The 27,589-nt window shown below is 41.1% G+C and overlaps 4 protein-coding genes across 4 annotated transcripts; all 4 read left to right on the top strand.

Annotated features, from left to right (window-relative positions):
• Nucleotides 1–72: 72 nt before the first annotated feature.
• On the top strand, nt 73–7,978 carry LOC110055099 (uncharacterized). Its single transcript, XM_089273121.1, has 6 exons — nt 73–646; nt 2,289–2,403; nt 3,197–3,310; nt 3,751–3,864; nt 3,960–4,046; nt 4,545–7,978. Exons 1-6 carry the CDS (start codon nt 275–277, stop codon nt 5,438–5,440), a joined length of 1,698 nt encoding a protein of 565 aa, XP_089129247.1. The 5' UTR covers nt 73–274; the 3' UTR covers nt 5,441–7,978.
• Nucleotides 7,979–11,195: 3,217 nt separating this feature from the next.
• LOC149102729 (uncharacterized) lies at nt 11,196–12,474 on the top strand. Its single transcript, XM_089273899.1, has one exon. It carries the CDS (start codon nt 11,303–11,305, stop codon nt 12,428–12,430), a length of 1,128 nt encoding a protein of 375 aa, XP_089130025.1. The 5' UTR covers nt 11,196–11,302; the 3' UTR covers nt 12,431–12,474.
• A 759-nt stretch (nt 12,475–13,233) lies between these two features.
• Nucleotides 13,234–15,291, top strand: LOC110065302 (uncharacterized). Its single transcript, XM_089273249.1, has 2 exons — nt 13,234–14,109; nt 14,171–15,291. Exons 1-2 carry the CDS (start codon nt 13,234–13,236, stop codon nt 15,152–15,154), a joined length of 1,860 nt encoding a protein of 619 aa, XP_089129375.1. The 3' UTR covers nt 15,155–15,291.
• Nucleotides 15,292–16,936: 1,645 nt separating this feature from the next.
• Nucleotides 16,937–23,721, top strand: LOC149102728 (uncharacterized). Its single transcript, XM_089273120.1, has 7 exons — nt 16,937–17,115; nt 17,254–17,561; nt 19,317–19,431; nt 20,148–20,261; nt 20,653–20,766; nt 20,871–20,957; nt 21,451–23,721. The coding sequence occupies exons 1-7, from the start codon at nt 17,034–17,036 to the stop codon at nt 22,344–22,346; spliced, it is 1,716 nt and encodes a 571-aa protein (XP_089129246.1). The 5' UTR covers nt 16,937–17,033; the 3' UTR covers nt 22,347–23,721.
• Nucleotides 23,722–27,589: the final 3,868 nt, after the last annotated feature.

The raw sequence follows: 27,589 nt of genomic DNA, 5'->3' as shown, positions 1-27,589 counted from the left end.
AGTGGGCAGATATCAGGATGATAAAATTTTAATATCACTTCTATAAACAAATACGAGTGCCTTTTCATTCGTCACATTTCAGTTAGATCGTTCGCGGAAAGGCGGAAGTTCGGAGCTATGTTGCGAACGGAGCTTTTCCTATATTCTGGAGGCTTTCTGGCTTTGACGATATCATTTTGTTCCTTGAAATATTCAACAGGCATCGTTGTATAATTCTTTCTCTAAATTTTTAAATAAATACTTATTCTTGCATCTAATTTAAACCTTTCTTAGAATGTTTCAGAAACTTCGTACCGATTCTTTCAATGAATTGAATTATGCGATTGAAATCAACACAGGTAAAACCAATTCTATAGATGCACTTGGTAAAAGTGTCAGCCGAGGGGTTCACAACGACATCACCTTTGTCAACTTTAAGGCCCACAGGTTCTCTTACTTAAACATCACAAGTCTTGGTACTGATTACGTCCTCAATGGAACAGAATGCGGTTTTGCCTGTTTTAACATGCCGTCATGTTTCTCCTATAACCTGGCTGCATTTTTGGACATCAACAGAAGAATGTTATGTGAACTTCTCCCATCTGACAAGTACAATAACTCGGACAAGTTCGTCAGCAGCCAATTTTTCCATCACCTCAGTGTTGCGGTAAGTAAAGTTCACTAACAGCCTCTTTGAAATGCATTCTGGTAAGAATTTTTTCTGAGTTAGCTACAACCTTCAAGGTCCAGGGAGACATCGGATCAAACTTTTTCTGAAGCAATGTATGTTGTCAATGTTAATATATGTCAAAAAGAGTAAAAAAAAAAAAAAAAAAACTCGCACTGCATTCAAAGCTCCTACTTTTCTCATTTTGTTTTAATTTGTTTTTTGGTTTTTTTTTCGTGACGCAAAACAAATCCACACAGGAAGATCTCGTCACTAAATATTCTCCTGAAAGAGTGCGCTCGCTTTTAATTTTGCAAAATATGGCCCGTTTAACGGGGAAACGAAAATTGAGATAGAGGACTTAATTGATATTGCGGGGGGAAGATATCAAATTTTAATTTGGAGTGGCAAGAGCAATATTTTACGAAAGAACGGAGCTTGTTAACAAGCAGGTCAGCTCCATGTCTTATTCATTTTTCATGAAGCAATTAAGTTCGGCACGGGAATATCTTCTCACTATAATTTTCTGGCAGAGACTGCCACCCATTTATTTTAAAACAAAACTTGCCTTTTATAAATACAGTGGGATATTGAACTTGAAAGGGCTAATTTGGTTCAACCGACAATATTACGAGTGAACATAAGCACCAACTAAAGATTCGAACTGAGAAAGTTAGACTTTGAAGCACACAGACAAAAAGCTAACAAGCCTGAGGGTAACTACGCAGCTCATTTATTTTTCATAAAGCGTAAACATCCCTGAAATGTTCACAGGAAGATATCGCCACTTTAAGATCATGGTCAGAATTAGAGGAATTAGTGAATACTTTCACTTTTCTTACTCGGTACCGGTAAAAAAGCGCAACGTCCATGCACTTGTGCTGGGCCACAAGTAACTGTCGATATCCTCGTAATTTCTCACACTCTTATTTTTGAAGAAGGCAGAATCATCGCACATCCAGACAATTCCTGCTTGTCCTCTGGATCAGGATAAAACGGCCGACATGTGTTGTTAATTGTCAGTTTTCTCGGAAATAACCGAAGAGTTATCCAGCGAATCTATATTTTTGTGTCCGGTTATTAGCAAACTTTCATTAGGTGGAATATTATTTTGTGTGCTACGGATTACTAATTTCCTGTCAAAATGAAGTTGACAGACCGCTGTCATATTCTTTTTTAGTGTATACCACACAAGTGAGTAATGCTTTCTGCGCGCTCTGATTGGTTAACTCGGAGGTGATTAGCAAGTACTATTTACCTCCGAGCATCCGGCGCGAGAGATTTTAAAATTTCCGACCGCTTGTCACACATAAAATAACGTTTTGGTCCGCTAATTATTTACTTTGTGTGGTATATACTAACACAATTATTCACCTCAGTGTCGGTGAAAGTGATGGATATTTAAACCACTATCCACCACTATTCACCTCCACTTTGGTGAATAATTGTTAATTAATATCGATCTAAGTGGATTCACTCCCAGCAGGAAAACTTTAAACCTTTTTGTTTCCTGCCTTTGGAACTTCTACGTTGATAGAGAGAGTCGTAGACTCGTTATTCATCATTAGACTGGACTTAGCTTTGCCGAGCTTAGCTTAGCTTAGCTTACCTTCAATTTGCTAAAAATCAGTTTATCTCTTAGTCTCCATGTATGAGTGGACCGTGCCAGAACGGTGGGACTTGCGTATCATTTTACGAGAAGAACAGCTATGTGTGCCTTTGCGCGAAAGGATACAAAGGAAGTATTTGCCAAAAAGGTAAGGCGACGCTAACACTCGCACGATCGATGATCTCGTCAATTAAAATAAACGGGGAAAATGTTGTCACTTATTTGACTACACCAGAGTTCAGCTTTCTTTTCGTTTTAAACCTTTTGAATCTTTCATGCTATGTGGCAGTTTCATAGAATAACATTATTTTAGGCTTATAAACATCTCAAGGGGAAAAATCCCTTCATAAAAAACAAAATCCACAACACTAGCACAAAGATAGGCCTTGAGGCAAAAAGATTGCACTGTCAGATAGATGCAAAAATTGGTTTCTGGTCTGCTATCATCTCTCGAACAATAATTGACAGAAAATCCGGCTCATTCTTTCGGTGCAACTGATGGCCAGTGGCCATAAGTTTCCCAGCCAGTAAGAAATCACCTGTGTAACAGATATTTTAAAGTGGAGACCCGTCGCGTGCCCCTGAGTGAATTCATGATAATGATGCACAACTTATGAAGATATTTCCTATTTCTGTCAGTATATTAAAACAGACATAACATTCTGAAAGTTTTCAAGTAGTAACTTTCTGGCGCCAATGGTGGTAATCTCTTTTGGTTATGATATTGTTTTCTATAAGAATGGCTGTCCTGTCTCTTAGTTATTGTGGTCATTTCAGGCGGACAGTATAGCGGACGACCTAAAATTATTATAACTGTTAATTGAAAATGTTTTCGCCGAGTAAATATAGAGCCTGCTGGTGTTATTTTGCCCCTGGCTCCGTCAAGTATAACACCAGCTATTGCATTTTTTTGTTTCTTTTAATCTTATCCTCTAAAACAGATATCGATGAATGCGCAAGCCATCCATGCAAGAACAAAGGCATCTGCACAGACCGAGTAAACGGATTCAACTGCAGCTGCGCACCAGGATTTACTGGAACACAATGTGAAACAGGTAACTGTCAGTGGCGTATTACATGTACACGATCGAACAAATCCAATTCATTTTTCTTCAGATTTTGTGATCATAAAAGAGCTCGATACAAACAGGAGATTAGCAAATTACATGGATATCAGCTTGACTTTGGGAATTCTGTGGTATCCACCCAAACTATTATGGTAATAAAAAACAGGGAAAATAATTAATATAACAATTTGATCTACTTCTCGTATTTCAAATTCTTTTCACAACTGGATAGCGTTCCTGTCTCAAGTTTGTTATGGCTGTTTCGGGCAATTAGTAACATAGTAAATTGTTTATTGTTACTGTAAATTGCGAATGCGTTCAAGGGGTTCAAATCGAACCTGCTGACGTTATTTTTGCTCTTGGCTCCGCAAAATGTAACAACAGCTATCATGTTTTTTTTTTTTTCCCAACCTTATCTTCTGAAACAGATATCGATGACTGCGCAAGTCGTCCCTGTAAGAACAACGGAATCTGTACAGACCGAGTGAACGGATTCAACTGCAGCTGTGCACCAGGCTTTAATGGAACACGATGCGAAACCGGTAACCAGAGCCAAAATCAATTCTTTTTACTTCATATTGGGGGCTTTATAATCTCTTGTGAATTGTTCTCAAATAAGGCCTTTCAATTTCAACAGATATCTGCGAAAGTTGTCCCTGTATGAACAATGGGACCTGCAACTTCAGCGATGCACCAGGCTTCAATGGAACACAAAACGAAACAGGTAAGAGCTGAAGATGGCATTACAAACCTTAACATCTCGGAAAAAAGGGAAGGCTGAGAAGGTGTTGTAAAATATGGACTGAAGCCCGTGGAGACCGCAGCAGGTAGCACCAGGAACCTAAATAACTGGTTCTATAAATGTTAAAGGAGCTCAGTCACGATGTTTTTTCTTTTTCTGTTTTTCTGGCCACGTACAAAATCTCCTTTAAATGGAAGGAAAACTGAAAACAATAGTTTGCTAAGACAGAAAACCATCAAAGAGATAATAATAAACCATAAGGGAACAAGGATGGTCAAGGATGGCGAAGATTGACATGGATTGCAAACGATGAATTTGAAAAATTTAGGCTAAACTTTTCAAAACGTGCAAACCGTGACTGAGCTCCTTTAATACGGAATTCCGCTGGGATTCTTCAGTCCCAGGGGTTAAAAAGGATAAGATTTGCTTTCCACCCTCAAATCATTTATTTTAAAACAGCTCGGCTGTTTTCCTTTGTAGTTCTTATAACATTTACAACACGTGGACGTAGTGGACGGTTTGGAACTATTCAGAACTTCACGGTTCCAAGAACCGCTATCTACCTTATCAGGGCTTGGGGCGCCCTGGGAGGAACACACATATACAACTATGGATACAAGCCTGGGAATTACTGTGGCGGCAGGGGTGCGTACATTGAGGGCAAGTTCAATCTGACTAAAGGAACAGTGCTCAATATTGTGGTCGGACAGAGAGGAGGAAACTCAGTGGAGGTCAAAGGAGGGCAAACCACCAACAAGACAGCAGCTCAGTTAGGACTGTCCGTAGAGGACAATGCTGGTACGGGAGGAGGGGGAGGGAGTTTTGTTTATACTACAAGTAATGTGCTTTTATTAGCCGCTGGAGGGGGAGGGGGAGCTTCAAGTGGATATAACGGTGTGGATGGTCAAGCGGGAACAAGTGGCACCAGTAGTGTGGGGAAAGTTTCATCCCGAGTTCGAAATGGAGGTACTGGGGGGCAGCCAGGTGAATGCAACACTGCAGGTGGTGATTACCATGGGGGAATAGGTGCAGGTTGGTATGCTCAGGGGTGTGCCAGGGCAGGGAAAGAACACGGAGAGAGAGGCGGGTCACGTGGTCAAGGCTGGACTGGAGGTCGAGCCGGCAGCATGAACAGCGGGTACAACGGGGGACCAGTCCCAGGAGCAGTGGGAGGGTTTGGTGGTGGGGGAGGGGGGTCAGAGGATAATGGAACATCAGGTGGCGGTGGAGGGTACTCTGGTGGAGGCAGTGGTACCCATGAGAGCCAAGCCGGAGGGGGAGGGGGCTCGTATTGTGGTGGTCAGGGTTGTTCTGGTGTAACTGGAGGGAACTGCAATAACGTTGGACTTGTGAAAATTGTTGAGTTGGCTGCTTAGTAAAAAAACTTGTCGTTTTCCTCGTCGCAATCCAGATTGGAAAAAAACAGCTCTCTTGATTCCAAATTATTAACTTTGAAGTGATTTGTGTTAAGTGGCAAGTATACTAATAATTTTCCCTGGCCATTCAATAACTCTCCTCTCGATAGCCAAACACATCAGCGAGACTATTCCTTTTGACTTTTTGTCTTTGTCAGGCTTTTGGTTTTTAAAACTAGACTGCTTGCTTTAGTTATATTTGCCCAAGCTTAGGGTCAATTCATTTCAACAGTGGAGGCGTTCTTAAGAAAAGCTGGTTGATATTACAATACGGGTGAGAAACCAGAGTATACTTTCTAGCATTTTCGGCTCCGGTGTAGAAGACGCAGCATCCTTGGAAACCCAGGAGCTATTAGCCGGGACGAAGCGTTATTGTTGGGCCTAAGTTTACTTCAAGAGCTGAAGAGCACCCTGGGAACTTATTCTTACCGAACCAGTTCCAGCAGTGGTCGAATTCCATCCCGCTGATTGGCCAATAAAATATTTTTCCGGCCAATCAGCGAGGAGGTCCAGCCGGGTAATTCTGTCGCCTTCTTACACAAAGTGGTTTTCTTCATCGATCGACCTGCTTGGCCCGTACAGCGGGAAGATTCTCGTGGAGAGTTCAGAAAAAAAAAGATTCAACGAAGCCGAGGAAGTCGCAAGCCGTAACATGGGGGCTGGTTCGGTAAGAATAAGTTCCCGGGGGTTTTTCAGCTCTTGAGGTAAACTTTCGCCCTAAAATATCGTTTCGTCCCGGCTAGTAGCCCCTGGGTATCCGAGGATGAAGACGCAGTTAATGTAGAACCAAAGAGAACAAAAAGTCAAAAGAACAAGGAAAGCAACGAAGACAATAGATTTGTGGGCCGGGGGATGTTCTTTTGAGACGTACACTATATCATCTGCACCATGAAGGAGCCACATTTTTGGACAAACTAAAAAAGCTGCTGATAATTTTGTATTTTTTTTTTTTTGTCAAATACAGTAAAGCGGGATGTAATTCTAGCCCATTATTTTCTTTTTATGCAGTAATTCTAATTTGATATTGCTTGGATAAACCGCTAGATTTCATCAGTGCTAAGAGGTAGCGTTTAGTTAACAAAGATAAGAAGTATCTAGTGCTTATATAAAATGTATCATACTTTCATGAGGAGAATTGTCAGTCTCTTGTTGATTGTGCTATACTGCTTTGAAAATTTGATCTAGCTTCCGAGGCCCTTGATAAATTTTTGCAAGCCAGCCCAGGGAGGGTGATATCGGAGTAAATTTGGAAAAAATTCCTTGGTACCTCACGTATGAATATTGGAAGATGTACACAGGAAGATGTATTATAAGGGGAGTTTATTGAAAAAGGGGAAGCTTTCTGGAAAGGGAGCTCTTATTTGAGGAAAGGTGCTAAATCGAATCATTATGGTATACAGTAATTACTTAAATCTTTACAGTTAAGGCATTACTGTATTTTGTAATGCTAAAGTAATAAAGTTAACTTAGTGCGCAATCGTTGTCATTATACTTTGTTCTTGTATTTTTTTCTGGATATACCATTATACCATTTTCCGGATACACCATTATTGTAAGTAATGTATGCACTGCATTGTAACTAATATAAGTAGTTTAAGCCTTTGTATTGTAAGTGACGGAATTAATCACATTGAATACGAAGTATTATAAATATTGTAAGTATATCTATTAGTCTTGTGAGTAGCGTAGCTGTGTAAGTATGGCAACTAGTGTGTGTAATAATGCATAATAATTAAAAACAAAAATACCATTTGCAAGCGCTTTTCTCGATCAATCTTTTTTTATCATAAAAATAGGGCTTTAAAACTGACTGAAAGCACAATTAATACAAGGAGAAAATAACTGATTTTTTTTTTCTATCCAAAAACATGCGACCTTTCGGATCAATATTCAAACGTCATCTGATCAAGACTGGTGGTAAAAGATAATCCGTCTCAGTATTCTTGTTGTGAAGTGCCTGTTTCCAACCGCCTTAATTAAATCCTATACTAAATAAGGAAATGAGAAGATTTGCGTTAACTACGGTTGAACTCTCATCCTCTACTGCGTGAGCGCAGGAACAGGAGGACTAAAAAGTAAAGCGAGTAAGAACATGCACAATGAACGAACATTTACGATTTCGGGTTATACTAGGGATAATAACAGATTCGCGCGAAAGTTTCCTCACAGAAAAGATCATCGACATGGATCTAATCGCAGTGAAATGTTGTAACCTACTTGACGTCACGTGGAGACCAATGACTAAAAGTTCTTCATTTCCACGGGATCCCAGGACTGTTTTGTGGTTGCTATATAGACTGTCTGGCTCGTTATGAAGGCTAGAGCTGATACGATGAACTATTTATTAACTTACAGTCGAGGAATGTCAATTATAACATAACTAAAGCAAAGCGCGCGTTCTGATTGGTTAATTCATCGTCTACTATTTGCCCATGGGTGTACGCTGCTGACGTGTGTGCTAATGTGATGTAGCTCAATAAAATTAAGGACTTCTTTTGCTCCAATGTGTCAATATTATGTTACAAAATAAATTGGGCTGCGTCTGTGGCACTTTGCTCCGACGAAGACCTAACACTCGAAACGCCAGCTTTACGAACTCTGTTAACTATTGAATTATGGATGCACTTGGGAGGTTTGCTAAGCACTCAAGAAGCTAGAGTCGGCTATCGCCTCGTGCGACTCTTACGCTTCTTTCGTGTTTAGAAACCTCTCGCGTGCATCCATAACTCAATAGTGTACGCTACAGTGCCGTAGTGAGTTTGTAAAGCTGACGTTTCGAGTGTTAGGCCTTCGTCGGAGCAAAGTGCCACAGACGCAACACGTGATACCATTGTAGACTTGACAGAAGACTCCATACTTCCTTCCCATTACTGTCAGAGGATCATGGCAAAAAGTAAAGTGAAGACTCCATACAAACCCCAGGGGTACTTTCATTTAAAGAGGACGGGGGTACTCGTGGGAAATCTTGAAAAGAACCCCTAAGAGGCACCAAGATCCTGTTTTGTGGGCGTGGCTTGAAATGTTTTTCACCCCTAAGAGGTACCAGTTCTTTAACAACACATTAGCTCGTCTTACTTTTTCCTACTCAATACCCTAAAAGCTCCCGCTGTGAACCTAATAGATACCAAAACCGCTTTTTAACCCCTTAGAGCTACGAAGAGCATCATCGCGCCTTTTATAGAGGAGTCTGCCCCCGGGATACAAACCTCCCTGCTTTCCATGCAGGTATTATTCTGTTATTACAGCAACCAGTCTGATGCTATAGCTGGTTTTCACATTACGTCACTAAAATTCGAACTAAAAAACTATTGATCTTCCTGTGTTTTTCCTTAAATGATTTATAAGAGCAGCTGAAAACTAATATTCGTACAAATTTTCGCTCCGAATGGATTCTTGGTTTTGTGATACACCACGCTTGAATTTCCAAGCTTTTGCGTGACGCGGCATTTACATGACGGCCTAGGGAGCTGTCATGATGGTTAAAAAAGTGACTTATTTCGGGAAACTTGGCTATCTGAACAGTTCATGGCTTAGAAAAAGTATTATTTTAATGTTTTAGAGTTCCTCGAGGGATAAATTCACGCTTTTGTAGCAAAACTCAGTGACAGATGTTTCTGTTGGTTTCCGGTCGCCATGTTGGTGCCCATACGGATGGGCACCAGCATGGCGTCTCCATACAAATCTTTATAAATTTGGGTAAAAAATTTCTCCGCACATCCCGCATATGAAAAATTGCTGTGACCAGAATTTTGGCGAGAGCCTTTGCATATTTACCTTCTTTCATTTCCCAGATTCTGGACTTTATCTATTGACCGGTTTTGTTTTTTATTTTGATCTATTCTGAATTGCGTGACACTGAAAAGCAGCAATACAGCATATCATTTCAAGCTCAACCCGATTCTCGTTCTCCTGCAAAGAGTTTACAAAATTTCAAAAATGGCCTCGGATTCAAATATGCATTTATTAATTCAAGATGTCACATGTAGTAAGGAATTTGCTGGAAAATACTTGTGACGTCATAGTAATCAGCCTCATACAGGACTACATGGAAGTGAAGGAAAAACTTGTCTCCAACGGAGAATCTGTACTGGCAAACTTGACCAGCGAAGCAGTCAGAATGGTAGATATGTTCACGAGCCTGCATGACCATTTCCAGCGGTGGTATTGTCTTGGAGCAATGTGAACAAATTCCAGTGGCACCAAACAGCCTGTAATGAGGAAAACACAAAGCCGCAGAGAGTTAAAGGACTTAAAAGCTAAGCAATAGTAAATAGAAGTAAAACCCACTGGCTGGCCATTGGAAAGCTCGAAATCTGTTGGCTGAACAGACAGCTATAATAGCCCTTTTAAAACTAGAGATGCATAAGCCGTCCAGATGAATTATGTATTTGCTGTTTTATACGACACGGAAAAAGAAAAACGGAAAACGCCCACTAAATTCAAAAGCAAATAGTTCGTTTTGACGTATTTTCCGTCATCTGCTGTCTATAACCACCCCAATGCATAATTCGTCTCATGTGTGTCTTTGCACGGAGGATTATCTATCTTAACCATTTTCTTCTCTAAGTTCGTCTTTCAAGACACGCTAAAGCAGATTGTTCGTCTTGACGTATCATTTGACTAGTTTCTTTAAAACGAGACGCACTAAACAAACTTTGGGTTTTAAACCTTTAAAAAAAAAAAGATTTTAAACGGCCAATACCTTCGGAGTGTACGTGGCTTTTTCCGTGATCGTAGCGGTCGGAGCATATTACATGGAGCTTCCATTTGCAATGCTTAATCTGGTAGTCAACCCTTCACCCTATCTTTTTTTATTATTATTATTTATTTTTGAAAAGTGATCGGCTGATCGCTGTTCCCGGACGTTTTCTAGCCTCTAATTTGAAATGCCCAATCTAAACAAAGCTAGGTCAATGGTATTACTAAAAGCAAGAGTAATCAGAGAAACCGAGCAATCATTATATTGAATGAGGTTTTTATGATATAATGAATAGTCCACGCCGAGGACACCACTGAGGTTTGAAACCTAGTGAAGATAAAGTCTGTTGTGCCGCGAGGGAGAATTGAACCAATAGCTGGTTTTCACATGACGTCACTAACATTCGAACTACAAAACTATTGATCTTCCTGAGATTTTACTTAAATGATGTATGAGAGCAGCTGAAAACTAATACTCATACAAATTTTCGCTCCAAATGGGCTCTTGGTTTTGTGATAAACTACGCTTGAATTTCTAAGCTTTTGCGTGACGCGGCATTTACATGACGGCCTAGAGAGCTGTCATGATGGTTAAAAAAGTGACTTATTTTGGGGAACTTGGCTATCTGAACAGTTCACGTCTTAGAAAAAGTACTATTTTAATGTTTTAGAGTTCGTCGAGGGATAAATTCACGCTTTTGTAGCAAAACTCAGTGACAGATGTTTCTGTTGGTTTCCGGCCGCCATGTTGGTGCCCATACGGATGGGCACCAGCATGGCGTCTCCATACAAATCTCTATAAATTTGGGTAAAAAATTTCTCCGCATATCTCGCATAAGAAAAATTGCTGTGACCAGAATTTTGGCGAGAGCCTTTGCATATTTACCTTCTTCCATTTCCCAGATTCTGGACTTTATCAATTGACCGGTTTTGATTTTTATGTCTAAAATAATTACATTTATTTGTATTTAACTCTGGAGGAAGGGGGAGAGGACTGGTACTAGTTTTCTCTGACATGCGCTCTACGTACTTCATTCGCCATGTGCTTGTGCACAACGTAGCTTCGCTCAACGCAAGTTTCTTTCCAGAGCTCTTCTTTACAATACGTATCTCGATGTTTACACTATGGCTTCTAGAAAGAGCAGCAGGAGAACAAAACCTCCGCTTAAACTGAAAGATTTCGACATCGACGGCTTCATAGCAGAATCAACACCGCAACAGATGAGCGAAGCAGTTGAACGTGAACTGAGTCAGGTCGAGTCCATGATCAAAGACCTCTCTCCGACAAAATTTAAAGCAGAGCAGTCCACTGTAGAGCAAGAGAGAGCGGAAGAAGATCTTCGAAACCAAAACTTGAAGCTAGAATTGGACCTCGCTCGTACCAAACTCGAGCTGTTGAAGCTACAGCAAGATTCAGCGCAGCCCAGTGCCCCCAAGATGGCGTCGACGATCACAACAACGCCTAATGATAATCCTATCACAAAACCAACCTTAAAAAGCCTTCAGCAAGATCCTACCGTTCAATCGGAGCTTAAATCTCTCATGGACTCTTTGGGAGATCCAGTTTTACTGGGTTTAACTGAAGAGGAGCAGGATCCAGCTCAACAGCTGTTAGAGCCCACTATTTCAAGAGGTAAACGTCCTTTACTTATACCTGATTTCATTAGTTCCCTCCCCATCGTTCTGCAGGAGGATAAGGAGACCGTGCTTGGAACCTCTGGTGATGCTAGAATTGTGTTAAAATCCTCTCAAGAAAAGAAGCTATCCCTTGACAAAATTTCATTCCCACAGTGGTCAGCGGCTAACTTTCGCATTATGCATACTATCATGAAAGATGGGCCTCTTTTGTCCACCCAGGAAATTCTCGATTATATTGTGTATAGTTCAAAAATTTCTGAACTAGCGAAGTGTTACCCTTTGCCAAAAGTGATGCAGTATGATGATTTGTACCGCAAAATGCAATTTGCCACAAGCTGTAAATGGGGATCTGACAGCCAATTCATATCCCATCAAACGCTTCACAGACCAGATCCATCGACTCCCACATCCACACGCCCACCGCTTCGCAAAGCGTCCCGCCCAGTCATAAACCAAGCAACAGGGAAGCAGGTTTGCTTTGAATTCCAACGGCGTGAAGGTTGCCGCTTTGGCTCCTCCTGTAGATATGATCATGTTTGCATCAAACCACAATGTATGGGAACCCACCCACAATGGCAACACCAGCCTGCTACTGCTCAAGACCCCCAATACTGAACCCACATTCAACTGCAGAGATCTCTCCAAATTGTACTTTAACGGCAGAACTAGCAGTAGATATCTCGACCACATTGTTACATGTAGGGACCGATCCCGCCTTAATGACATGCTGTCCCGCAGAGTGTGGGGAAAGTTTACCTATTAAAGCAGGGGCCTTTTTGGAATCTGTGCAGCAGCCCCAAGCAGCCAAGGTCTCCACAGACTTAATTTTTGGGACCTGGGCAGCAGAACTATCAAATGACCCGGACATGAAATTTATTCTCGATGGTGTTAATAATGGATTTCAGCTACTCCCTCCTGATTCAACGGTCTCACATGCCTTTACACACAACAATAAATCTGCTCTACGACCTGGAGCTAAAGATCAAATTGAAGCGCAACTGGTTAAGGGTCTTCAAGAAGACCATTTTGCTGTAGCAGACAAGTCCCACATGCCCATAATTTTTAATGGACTTGGGGCTGTACCTAAAAAGGACCCGAATGAATTACGGATGATCATGGATTGCAGCCGACCGTTAATGGCAAATGCCAACTCATACATGGATTTAGAACATTACAAGTATGTTACTGTTGATGATGCAGCAAACCTCTGTCAACCAGGTTGTTGGTTGGCAAAAGTTGACTTAAAACACGCTTACAGAAGTGTTGGTACTCACCCCGACAGCTGGCGAGTTACAGGGATGTCTTAGAGTTTCAAGGACTCTAAACATTCTACCTACCTCTATGATAAGCGACTCCCGTTTGGAGCCAGGGCCTCTCCAATGATTTTTCATCGCCTTACACAATCAGTCTGTCGAATGATGGCCCGAAGAGGGTATACTGTGTTGGCGTACCTGGACGACTTCCTCATTATTGAACCAACTCAGCTTCAGTGCAAAGCAGCTTTTGACATTCTACTAAACTTACTAGAGTCTCTTGGCTTCACTATCAACTGGACAAAAGTTGTCTTCCCAGCCCAATGTCTTGTTTTCCTGGGAGTTGAAATTGACACTGTTAAGTGTGAACTCCGCCTCCCAGAGGATCGTGTATCTGAGTTGTTATTCGTTCTCAAGGAAACCAGTTCAAAACGTAAATGCTCCAAGCTTCACCTCCAACGACTCATTGGCAAGCTCAATTGGGCAGCACGTGTTGTTCGAGGGGGCCGCACGTTTCTCAGGTGTCTTATCACCTTGGCAAATGCTGTTAAACGCCCGTACCACCGTGTTTATTTAAACCTATGCGCCAGAGCTGACCTCCTGTGGTGGACCTCCCTCTTACCTGCACACAACTGTAAAACATTGTTCCCCTCAGCAACCCCAGAACTCCCTACAGCAGTGCTTACGGATGCTTCCCTGTCTGGTGGGGGGTGCGTATGGGAAACTGACTGGATGTATGTTAACTGGGCCTTAGACTACCCAGCTCTCTGCTCTCTGCACATCAATTACAAGGAGACATTCACAATCATTTTGGCAACCCATCGTTGGACACCCTTTTGGTCAGGTTATCAGGTGGTCGTCAAGTCGGACAGCCAGGTGGCTGCGGCTATCTTAAACAAAGGTTCAACCTGTTGCCCAGTAATAATGGACTGGATTCGTTCTCTGTTTTGGCTTAAGGAGTATTACAATTTCAGCCTGTTAGTCAAACACATTCCAGGAACAACCAATACCCTAGCAGATAGTGTTTCACGCCTTGACAATGTACACTACTGGCCAACATTCCAGGCATGGCTCTCCGAATCCCCTGTATCATATGATTTAGAATCTCACATGTCTTCATTGTCTCTTGCACTCCTTAGATACAAAGGATCAGCAGCAACTTGACCGCGAAGTCATCAATTTCTGGCGTCAAGCATATGCCCCTACTACGAAGTCCACCTATATGAGTCAAATGCGCTCATACCTCTCCTTTTGTGTATACTACGGTTACCAGCCTATCCCAGCATCAGTATCAACCCTTAACCGGTACGCAACCTTCCTAGCAAGATCACTTTCAGCATCCTCCATCCCAGCCTATTTGAATGCAGCTCGCATCCTTCATCTTGAACATGGACTTGCAGACCCAACCAAAAACAATTTTCAGCTGGCAACGATACTTCGGGGAATTAAACGTATAAAAGGTTTATCAGTATCCCAAAAGAAACCAATTACGCCTCAGATCCTGTTAGCCTTCAAGAATCACTTAAACTTAGATGATCCTTTGCATGCAACATTTTGGGCAGTCTGTCTGGTAGCTTTCTTCAGCCTTCTACGTAAAGCTAACTTGCTATGCAGAGGATTAACACATTTCAACCCATCAAAGCATCTGCGTCGAGGGGACATCTTCTTCTTTACAGACTGGGCCATCATTATCAACAGATGGTCAAAAACAATCCAATTTAGTCAGCGCATTTTGACCATACCTTTACCACGCATTGCCCAGCACCCACTCTGCCCTTATACAGTTCTCAAGCATGCTTTCAGCTTAGTACCAGCCTCCTTATCAGGCCCAGCCTTTGTCATCCCAGCTTCAACCAAGGGAGGTCTGGTCCCTCTGACGTATGGAAAGTTTAACTCCCTACTTAAATTATTGGCAACCACGATGAACTTGGATCCATCTAAATTTAGCGGACATAGTTTTCGATCAGGTGGGGCCACTCTGGCCTTTCAAGCTCAAATCCCAGCAGAACTTATCAAACGCTTAGGAGACTGGCAGTCAGATGCTTATAGATCTTATATTCACATCCCAGTTAAAGACAGAATGTAAGCAGTTAGTCGGCTGGCTTCGTTTGTTTAGATTTTCTTCCTTGCTCTGTTTTTTGTCTGGGGTTAGGTCGTTCCTCCCTTGGGAAAATTTCTATTAAATGGAAGGGATCACTTCCGAGCCCTTTCCCGTTTACCCCAGACTTTATTGTTGTTATGTTGTTTCTTCGCCTTTCGTTTAGAGAGTTAAGTCTAAAATAATTACATTTATTTGTATTTAACTCTGGAGGAAGGGAGAGAGGACTGGTACTAGTTTTCGCTGACATGCGCTCTACGTACTTCATTCGCCATGTGCTTGTGCACAACGTAGCTTCGCTCCCCCCCTTCCCCTCCCTATTATTTGTTGTTGTTATATTCCTTGTACATTTACCTTTTCCAGTTCGGAAAATTTCTATTAAATGGAAGGGATCACTTCCGAGCCCTTTCCCGTTTACCCCAGACTTTATTGTGGTTATTTTGTTTCTTCGCCTTTCGTTTAGAGAGTTAATTTGATCTATTTTGAATTGCGTGACACTGAAAACCAGCAATCAGATGTTAGAGTTATATACCTCTATCGTATCGGTACGTCGCCCTCGCGCTGTGCGCTCAACGAGATAATCCCGGGAGCCATGCCAGCGTAATCCGTGCATGACAAGATATCCAGGTTTGTTTATGAGTTATAAAAATAGATATATAAAACTAGAATGTATAAGCTGCAACAAGAATGTATAACAGTGATAAACAAGTGCAAACATGGAATGGTCTATACTGATAAGAAACTAGGGAGGCTAATTATAAGGGCTCGAGATTCCACTTTCAAGTATTATCACTTAGCCTGGTTCCTGTTTCAAGTGCAATATTGTCATTCTTATTTCTGATTACCATACATTTGTTATACCGATTAGTATTGTGAGCTGTAAGGTGGTACAGACGCAAGCACTTTATATCAAAACAGTGACTCGCCAAAGTGCCTCTGAAAAGAATTTCAGTTGTAATTATCGATAATTTATAACAAAATAGAGCAAATGTAGGAAAATGTCCACACCAACCTCGCTCTGGTGCCATTGTTCAAACGCGCTGAAGTAGAATGCGGGAAAGGTCTCTTAAGTTTTTTCCTCTTCAGATCGAGAATTCCTTCTACGATCTAAGCTAGGATAGCTCCTTTTTTCAGTAAATAAGAATGACATTTGTGACACTACAAAAAGTAGAGTGGCTCTGTGCATGCGCTATTACAAGCCATAGCTCACAGGTTTCTAAGGGAGGCGCACTGATCTCCTCTCTTAAAACGTCCCAATGGTATTTACGTTAAAATTAGGTACAGTCACGGAATGGATTTAAGCACGCCAGCGTTCGGTCCAGTTTCCTAAATACAAATTAACAGCATTTTCCCCACGAAAATTATCCACCATGTTACTTTAGTTTCCCCTCCATGGCAATCAGTTAAGCAATATATTTGAAAACTACTTCAAATTTCAAATTTTCAAAAAATATTTCAAGACTGCAGACTCCAAAACCGGTTTGTCAATAAAGCCCAACCAAAAGTCACTATCGTGGCAGCTAGGTTTGTCATCTATAAAAAAATAATGAGCATTCTTCTTACGTTCCGTTTCAAATGTTGAGTATGGTGTACAAAAAAGTTGAAAGAAAAAAACATAATTAAGATTATCCTACATTGGGAAATGAAATAGTGCCTATGAGATATGGACAATCTTTTTCGTTTAGGTAGTACATGCACAGAATATTAATTCTAAACTTCGTTACTATGTAAAATGATCCTTTTCACTTTCAGTGGGCTGATATCACGAGGATAACATTTTAATATCACTTCTATAAACAAATACGAATGCCTTTTCATTCGTCACATTTCAGTTAGATCGTTCGCGGAAACGCGGCTGTTCTGAGCTATGTTGCGAACGGAGCTTTTCCTTTATTCTGCAGTCTTTTTGGCTTTGACGATATCATTTTGCTCCTTGAAGTATTCAACAGGTATCGTTGTGTAATTCTTTTTCTAAATTTTAAATAAATACTTATTCTTGAATCTAATTCAAACCTTTCTTAGAATGTTTCAGAAACTTCGTATCGATTCTTTCAATGAATTGAATTATGCGATTGAAATCAACACAGGTAAAACAAATTCCATAGATGCATTTGGTAAAAGTGTGAGCCGAGGAGTTCACAAAGACATCACCTTTGTCAACTTTAAGGCCCACAAGTTCTCCTACTTAAACATCACAAGTCTTGGTACTGATTACGTCCTCAATGGAACAGAATGCGGTTTTGCATGTGTTAACATACCGTCATGTTTCTCCTATAACCTGGCTGCATTTTCGGACATCAACGGAAGAATCTTATGTGAACTGCTCCCATCTGACAAATACAACAACTCGGACAAGTTCGTCAGCAGCCAATTTTTCCATCACCTCAGTATTGCGGTAAGTAAAGTTCACTGACAGCCTCTTTGAATAAATGCATTCTGGTAAGAATTTTTTCTGAGTTAACTACAATTTTCAAGGTCCAGGGAGAAAACTTTTTATAAAGCAATGTATATTGTCAGTGTTTATGTCAAAAATAGTACGAGACTCGCCCACCATGCAAAGCTCCTACCTTTCTCATTTGTTATGTTGTTTTGTTTTTTTTCGTTGTGCAAAGCAAATCCACACAGGAAGATCTCGACACTAAATATTCTCCTGCAAAAAGTGCGCTCGCTTTTAATTTCGCAAAATATCGCCCGTTTAACGGGGAAACGAAAATTGAGATAGAGGACTTAATTGATATCGCGGGGGGAAGATGTTAAATTTTAATTTGGAGTGGCAAGAGCAATATTTTACGAAAGAACGCAGCTTGTTAAAAGGGGTAAAAAATATATATATATTATGGAATAATTGACTTGAGGGGCCTAAATTTCATTTACCTGGCAATAACGAATAAAAACAATCACCAAGTAAAGACTCGATATATTCTATTCTCGCACACTGACAAAAGCTAACAAGCAGGTTAGCTCCCTGTCTTATTCATTTTTCATGGCGCAATTAAGTTCGGCACAGAAAGATCTTCTCACTTTAATTTTCTGGCAGAGACTGCCACCCATTTATTTTAAAACAAAACTTGCCTTTTATAAATATAGTGGGATATTGAACTTGAAAGGGCTAATTTGGTTCAACCGACAATATTACGAGTGAACATAAGCACCAACTAAAGATTCGAACTGAGAAAGTTAGCTAGACTTTGAAGCACGCAGACAAAAAGCTAACAAGCCTGAGGTTAACTACGCAGCTCATTTATTTTTAATGAAGCGTAAACATCCCTGAAATGTTCACAGGAAGATCTCGCCACTTTAAGATCATGGTCAGAATTAGAGGAATTAGTGAATACTTTCACTTTTCTTACTCGGTACTGGTAAAAAAGCGCAACGTCCATACACTTGTGCTGGGCCACAAGTAACTGTCGAGATCCTCGTAATTTCCCACACACTTATTTTGGAAGAAGACAGAATCATCGCACATCCAGAAAATTCCTGCATGTCCTCTGGATCAGGATAAAACGGCCGACATGTGTTGTTAATTGTCAGTTTTCTCGGAAATAACCGAAGAGTTATCCAGCGAATCTATATTTTTGTGTCCGGTTATTAGCAAACTTTCATTAGGTGGAATATTATTTTGTGTGCGACGGATTACTAATTTCCTGTCAAAATGAAGTTGACAGACCGCTGTCATATTCTTTTTTTTAGTGTATACCACACAAGTGAATAATGCTTTCCGCGCGCTCTGATTGGTTAACTCGGAGGTGATTAGCAAGTACTATTTACCTCCTAGCACCCGGCGCGAGAGATTTTAAAATTTCCGAACGCTTGTCACACATAAAATAACGTCCGCAAATTATTCAGTTTGTGTGTTATATACTAAAACAATTATTCACCTCAGTGTCGGTGAAAGTGATGGATATTTAAACCACTATCCACCACTATTCACCTCCACTTTGGTGAATAATTGTTAATTAATATCGATCTAAGTGCATTCACTCCCAGCGGGAAAAGTTTAAACCTTTTTGTTTCCTGCCTTTGGAACTTCTGCGTTGATAGAGAGGGTCCGCCGTAGACTCGTTATTCATCATTGGGCTTGACTTAGCTTTGCCGAGCTTAGCTTAGCTTAGCTTACCTTCAATTTGCTAAAAATCAGTTTATCTCTTAGTCTCCATGTATGAGTGGACCGTGCCAGAACGGTGGGACTTGCGTATCATTTTACGAGAAGAACAGCTATGTGTGCCTTTGCGCGAAAGGATACACAGGAAGTATTTGCCAAACAGGTAAGGCGACGCTAACACTGGGACGATCGATCATCTCGTCAATTAAAATTATCGGGGAAAATGTTGTCAGTTATTTGACTGCACCAGAGTTCAGCTTTCTTTTTTTTAAACTTTTGAATCTTTCATGCTATGTAGCAGGTTTCATGGAATAACATTAGTTTAGGCTTATAAACATCTCAAAGGGAAAAATCCCTTCATAAATGGCAAAATCCACAGCACTAGCACAAACATAGGCCTTGAGGCAAAAAGATTGCACTGTCAGATAGATGCAAAAATTGGTTTCTGGTCTGCTATCATCTCTCGACTAATAATTGACAGAAAATCCGGCTCATTGTCTTGGTGCAACTGATGACCAGTGGGCATAAGTTTCTCAGCCAGTAAGAAATCACCTGTGTAACAGATATTGCAAAGAGGAGAGCCGTTGCGTGCCCCTGGCTGATTTCATGATAATGACGGACATATTATGAAGACATTCCCTATTTCAGTCAGTATAAACAGACATAACATTCTGAAAGTTTTCAAGTAGTAACTTTCTGGCGCCAATGATAGTAATCTCTTTTGGTTATAATATTGTTTTGAATAAGAATGGTTGTTAATTGAAAATGTTTTCGCCGAGTAAATATAGCGCCTGCTGACGTTATGTTTGTTCCTGGCTCCGTCAAATATAACATCAGCTATTGCATTTTTGTTTCTTTTAATCTTATCTTCTAAAACAGATATCGATGAATGCGCAAGCCACCCATGTAAGAACAAAGGCATCTGCACAGACCGAGCGAACGGATTCAACTGCAGCTGCGCTCCAGGATTTAGTGGAACACAATGTGAAACAGGTACGTGTGTCAGTGGTGTATTACATGTGCACGTACGAACAAATCCAATGTATTTTTCTTCAGATTTTGTGAGATTTTGCGGGAATTTCGTGGTATCCACCCAAACTATTATGCTAATAAAAAACACGGAAAATAATTAATATAACAATATGATCTACTTCTCGTATTTCAAATTGTTTTCACAATTGGATAGCGTCTCTGTCACAAGTTTTTTATGGCTCTTTCGGGCAATTAGTAACATAGTAAATTGTTTATTGTTACTGTAAATTGCGAATGCGTTCATCGGGTACAAATCGAGCCTGCTAATGTTATTTTTACTCTTGGCTCCGCAAAATGTAACAACAGCTATAATGTATTTTTTTTTCTTCTTCAACCGTATCTTCTGAAACAGATATCGATGACTGCGCAAGTCGTCCCTGTAAGAATAACGGCATCTGTACAGACCGACTGAACGGATTCAACTGCAGCTGTGCACCAGGCTTTAATGGAACACTATGCGAAACCGGTAACCAGAGCCAAAATCGATTATTTTTACTTCATATTGCAGGCTTTATAACCCCTTGTGAATTGTTTTCAAATAAGGCCTTCCAATTTTGTGTCTTGAAACAGATATCTGCGTAAGTTGTCCCTGTATGAACAATGGGACCTGCAACTTCAGCGATGCACCAGGCTTCAATGGAACACAAAACGAAACAGGTAAGGGCTGAAGATAGCATTACAAACCTTAACGACTTGGAAAAAAGGGAAGGCTGAGAAGGTGTTGTAAAATATGGACTGAAGCCCGTGGAGACCGCAGCAGATAGCACCAGGAACCTAAATAACTGGTTCTATAAATGTTAAAGGAGCTCAGTCACGGTGTTTTGTCTTTCTTTTTTGGCCACGTACAAAATCTCCTTTAAATGGAAGGAAACCTGAAAATAATAGTTTACTAAGACAGAAAACCATCAAAGAGATAATAATAAACAATAAAGGAACCAGGATGGTCAAGGATGGCGAAGATTGACACGGATTGCAAACGACGAATTTGAAAAATTTAGGCTAAACTTTTCAAAACGTGCAAACCGTGACTGAGCTTCTTTAATACCGAATTCCACCAGGATTATACAGCCTCGGGGGTTAAAAAGGATAAGATTTGCTTTCCACCCTCAAATCATTTATTTTAAAACAGCTTGGCTGTTTTCCTTTGTAGTTCATATTACATTTACAGCACCTGAACGTAGTGGAAGGTTTGGAGCTATCCAGAACTTCACGGTTCCAAGAACCGCTATCTACCTTATCAGGGCTTGGGGAGCCCTGGGAGGAACACACATATACAACTATGGATACAAGCCTGGGAATTACTGTGGCGGCAGGGGTGCGTACATTGAGGGCAAGTTCAATCTGACTAAAGGAACAATGCTGAATATTGTGGTCGGACAGAGAGGGGGAAACTCAGTGCAGGTCAAAGGAGGGCAAACCACCGACAAGACAGCAGCTCAGTTAGGACTGTCCGTAGAGGACAATGCTGGCACGGGAGGAGGGGGAGGGAGTTTTGTTTATACTACAAGTAATGTGCTTTTATTGGCCGCCGGAGGGGGAGGGGGAGCTTCAAGTGGATATAGCGGTGTGGATGGTCAAGAGGGAACAAATGGCACCAGTAGTGTGGGGAAAGTTTCATCCCAAGTTCGGAATGGAGGTACTGGGGGGCAGCCAGGTGAATGCAACAATGCAAGCGCTAGTTACCATGGGGGAGTAGGAGCGGGTTGGTATGCTCAGGGGTGTGCCCGGGCAGGGAAACAACATGGAGAAAGAGGCGGGTCACGTGGTCAAGGCTGGACTGGAGGTCGAGCCGGCAGCATGAACAGCGGGTACAACGGGGGACCAGTCCCAGGAGCAGTGGGAGGGTTTGGTGGTGGGGGAGGGGGGTCAGAGGATAATGGAGCATCAGGTGGTGGTGGAGGGTACTCTGGCGGAGGCAGTGGTACCCATGCAAGTCAAGCCGGAGGGGGAGGGGGCTCGTATTGTGGTGGTCAGGGTTGTTCTGGTGTAACTGGAGGGAACTGCAAAAATGTTGGACTTGTGAAAATTGCTGAGTTGGCTGCCTAGTAAAAAAAGATGTCGTTTTCCTCTTCGCAAACCAGATTGGAAACCTTTTGATTTTTTGTCTTTGTCAGGCTTTTGGTTTTTAAAACTAGACTGTTTGCTATAGCTATATTTGCCCGAGCTTAGGGTCAATTCGTTTCAACAGTGGCGGCCTTCTTAAGAAAAGTTGTTTGATATTACAATACGGGTGAGAAACCAGAGTATGCTTTCTAACATTTTCGGCTCCGGTGTAGAACATGCGGCATCCTTGGAGACCCAGGGTCTATTAGCCGGGACGAAGCGATATTGTCGGGCGAAAGTTTACTTCAAGAGCTGAAGAGCACCCTGGGAACTTATTCTTACCGAACCAGTTCCAGCAGTTGTAGAATTCCGTCCCCCTGATTGTCCAGAAAAATATTTTTCTGGCCAATCAGGGAGGAGGTCCAGCCGGGTAACTCTGTCGCCTTCTTACACAAAGTGGTTTTCTTCATCGATCGACCTGCTCGGCCCGTACAGGAGGAAGATTCTCGCGGAGAGTTTCAGAAAAAAAGATTCGACGAAGCCGAGGAAATCGCAAGCCGTAACATGGGGGCTGTTTCGGTAAGAATAAGTTCCCAGGGGCTCTTCAGCTCTTGAAGTAAACTTTCGCCCTAAAATATCGCTTCGTCCCGGCTAGTAGCCCCTGGATCTCCGAGGATGAAGACGCAGTTAATGTAGAACCAAAGAGAACAAAAATACAAAAGAACAAGGAAGGCAACGAAGACAATAGACTTATGGGTCGAGGGTTGTTCTTTTGAGACGTGTACTGTATCATCTACACCATGAAGGAGCCACATTTTTGGACAAACTAAAAAAGCTGCTGATAAGTTTGTGTTTTTGTTGTTGAACAAAGTAAAGCGGGATGTAATTCTAGCCCATTATTTTCTTTTTATGCAGTAATTCTAATTTGATATTGCTTGGATAAACCGGTAGATTTCATCAGTGCTAAGAGGCAGCGTTTAGTCAACAAGGATAAGAAGTATCTAGTGCTTATATAAAATGTATCATACTTTCATGAGGAGAATTGTTAGTCTCTTGTTGACTGTACTATACTGAAAATTCGATCTAGCTTCCGGGGCCCTTGTTAAATTTTACAAACTAGTCCAGGGAGGGTGCTTTCGGAGTAAATTTGGAAAAAATTCATTGGTACCTCGCGTATGAATATTGGAAGATGGGAACAGGAAGATGTAATATAAGGGGAGTTCATTGGAACAGGGGAAGGTTTTTGGAAAGAGAGCTCTTATTTGAGGAAGGGTTCTAAATCGAATCATTATGGTATGCAATAGTTACTTAAATCTTTACAGTTAAGGCATTACTGTATTTTGTAATGGTAAAGTAATAAACTTAACTTAGTGCGTAATCGTTGTTTTTATACTTTGTTGTTTTATTGCATCTCTTAGTTACTACGCGAGCTGTGATTGGTCAATTAAGCTGGCCTCAGCCTACTGCACGGTCCGCTAAACTGATTTAAAGCTGTTTTTGTTGCCAAAATAATTCGTGATTTATCACCAGGTGTTCTTAACTTTTGTAGCAAGTAAAAGTTTAAAACTTTCTTTTACTTTAAATTGTGTATTAAAACGTGCTAACGTCTTAACAACGATTTCAAATTGACTCGTTTTCCTTTCGACTTGTTTCAGAAATTTGACGCCGTTTCGCGTGAACAGAAATCGTTCCCGAACACGTCAGATCTAGAAACACAGTACAGATATGATAAATATCTTATTAACCTCGTTTTCTCGGTCCGTACTGTAAGTTACGAATCCTCGTTTTTTCCCCCGTCGATTTTTGTCCGCGCGCTTCGCGCTTGGGCCATAAATCGAAGGAGAAAAAATTCGGTCCGTAACTTACAGTACGGACCTCGAACTCGATTAGTAAGAGGTATGTAATCTGATCGAGACTGGTGGTAAAAGATAATCCTTCAAAGTATTCCTGTTGGGAAGTGCCTGTTTCCAGCTGCCTTAAATAAATCCTGGGCTAAACGAGGAAATGAGAAGATTTGCGTTAATTACGGTTGAACTCTCATCCCCTACTGCGCGAGCGCAGGAACAGGAGGACTAAAAAGTAAAGCGAGTACGAACATACACAATGAACGAACTTTCAAGCTTTCGGATTATAGTAGGGATAATAACAGATTCGCGCGAAAGTTTCCTCACAGAAAAGATCGTCGGCATGGATCTAATCGCAATGAAATGTTGTAAGCCACTAGACGTCACGTGGAGATCAATGACTAATAGTTCTTCATTTCCACAGGATTCCAAGACTGTTTTGTGGTTGCTATAAGAACTGTCTGGCTCGTTATGAAGGCTAGAGCTGATACGATGAACTATTTATTAACTTACAGTCGAGGAATGTCAATTATAACATAACTAAAGCAAAGCGCGCGTTCTGATTGGTTAATTCATCATCAACTATTTGTCCATGGGTGTACGCTGCTGACGTGTGTGCTAATGTGATGTAGCTCAATAAAATTAAGGACTTCTTTTGCTCTAATGTGTCAATATTATGTTAGAAAATAAATTGAGCTGCGTGTGTGGCACTTTGCTCCGACGAAGGCCTAACACTCGAAACGCCAGCTTTACAAACTCTCTACGGCGCCAGAGCTGTACACTATTGAATTATGGATGCACTTGGGAGGTTTGCTAAGCACTCAAGAAGCTAGAGTTGGCTATCGCCTCGTGCGACTCTTACGCTTCTTTCGTGCTTAGAAATCTCTCGCGTACATCCATAACTCAATAGCGTACGCTATGGCGCCGTAGCGAGTTTGTAAAGCTGACGTTTCGAGTGTTAGGCCTTCGTCGGAGCAAAGTGCCACAGACGCAACACGTGATACCATTGTAGACTTGACAGAAGACTCGATACTCCCTGCCCATTACTCTCAGAGGATCATGGCAAAAAGTAAAGTGAAGACTCCATACAAACCCCAGGGCTACTCTCATTTAAAGAGGACGGGGGTACTCGTGGGAAATTTTGAAAAGAACCCCTAAGAGGTACCAAGATCCTGCTTTGTGGACGTGGCTTGAAATGATTTTTTTTTCACCCCTAAAAGGAACCCATTCTAGAACAACACAATCATTATCTCCTGTCTTATCTTTTTCTACTCAATGTCCTAAAAAAGGTACCGCCAAAGCTCTTGCTGTGAACCTAATCGGCTAAATACCCTAATAGCAACCAAAACTACTTTTGAACCTCTGAAAGGTAGGAAGAGCACCCTCGCGCTTTTTATAGAGGAGTTTCCCCCGCCCCCGGAATACAAACCTCCCTGCTTTCCATACATGTATAATTCGGTTATTACAGTAACCAGTCTGATGCTATACAGTATATCATTTCAAGCTCAACCCGATTCTCGTTCTCCTGCAAAGAGTTCACAAAATTTCAAAAATGGCCTCGGATTAAAATATATATTCATTAATTCAAGATGTCACATGTAGTAAGGAATTTGCTGGAAAATACTTGTGACGTCATAGTAATCAGCCTCGCACAGGACTACATGGAAGTGAAGGAAAAACTTGTCTCCGACGCAGAATCTGTACTGGCAAACTTGACAAGCGAAGCAGTCAAGATGGTAGATATGTTCACGAGCCCGCATGACCATTTCCAGCGGTGGTATATTATCTTGGAGCACTGTGAACAAATTCCAGTGGCACCAAACAGCTTGTTGTGTCGCGAGGGAGAATTGAACCAATCAGATGTTAGAGTTGCGCACCTCTATCGTATCGGTACGTTGTACTCGCGCTGTGCGCTCAACGAGATAAACCCGGGAGCCATGCCAGCGTAATCTATGCATGACAAGATATCCGGGTTCTTTTATGAATTTTAAAAATAGATATATAAAACTAGAATGTATAAGCTGCAACAAAAATGTGTAACAGTGATAAACAAGTGCAAACATGGAATGGTTTATAGTGATAGGAAACTAGGGAGGCTAATTATAAGGGCTCGAGATTCCACTTTCAAGTATTATCACTTAGCCTGGTTCCTGTTTCAAGTGCAATGTTGTCATTCTTATTTCTGATTGCCATACATTTGTTATACCGATTAGTATTGTGAGCTGTTAGGTGGTACAGACGCAAGCACTGTATATCAAAACAGTGACTCGCCAAAGTGCCTCTGAAAAGAATTTGGTTGTAATTATCGATGATTTATAACAAATTGCAGCAAATGTATGAAAATGTCCACCCCAACCTCGCTCTGGTGCCATTCTTCAAACGCGCTGAAGTAGAATGCGGGAAAGGTCTCTGAAGATTTTTCCTCTTCAGATCGAGAATTCCTTCTAAGATCTAAGCTAGGATAGCTCCTTTTTTCGGTAAATAGGAATGACATTTGTGACACTACAAAAAGTAGAGTGGCTCTGTTTGTGCGCTATTACAAGCCATAGCTCACAGGTTTCTAAGGGAGGCAGCACTGATATCCTCTTTTAAAACGTCCTAATAGTATTTACCTTAAAACTGGTTACAGTCACGTAATGGATCCATTCAACGCTAGCGTTCGGTCCAGTTTTCTAAATACAAATTAACAGCATTCTCCCCACGAAAATTATCCACCATGTTACTTTAGTTTCCCCTCCATGGCAATCAGTTTAGCAATATATTTCAAAACCACTTCAAATTTCAAATTTTCATAAAGAATTTTAAGATTGCAGACTTCGAAACCACTTTGCCAATAGAGCCCAACCATAAGCCACTATTGTGGAAAATATGTTTGTCATCTATAAAAAAAATAATGAGCATTCTTCTCACGTTCCGTTTCAAATGTTGAGTATGGAGTACATAAAAGATGAAAAAAAAAAAAACATAATTAAGATTATTTTAAACAAGAAATATAAGTGATAAAAGCCGACGTTTCGGTGCATCTTGCGCCATTATCAAGGTTACATAATTAAAGATAAAAAGCGGTTTGTGAAGAAGCTAAGCATTTCATTCATAAGGCAGCCAAATTTGACTGCCTTGTTAATGAAATGCTTTGTATTCAAGCTCTTAAACCAGCACTGAATGTACAGTCTGATTCTCTTCGTGCTAAAGTATTCATGTAATTAGCTTGGCACTCTCTCATGCAAATTCGCTTCAACGTAGCCTCCTCACAAACCGCCTTTTATCTTTAATTATGTAACCTTGGTAGTGGCGCAAGATGCACCGAAACGTCGGTTTCTATCACTTATATTTCCCGTTCCATTTATTTCCAAATCATTTCTTATAAGATTATTTTACATTAGGAAATGAAATGGTGACTAT

Source organism: Orbicella faveolata, unplaced genomic scaffold (genome assembly GCF_042242905.1).
Source record: "Orbicella faveolata isolate gen_17 unplaced genomic scaffold, um_ofav_v1 contig_35, whole genome shotgun sequence".
In the NCBI taxonomy this organism is placed as follows: domain Eukaryota; kingdom Metazoa; phylum Cnidaria; class Anthozoa; order Scleractinia; family Merulinidae; genus Orbicella; species Orbicella faveolata.
The sequence above is the reverse complement of the archived record's forward strand: the minus strand, read 5'-3'. Positions and strand labels throughout refer to the sequence as shown.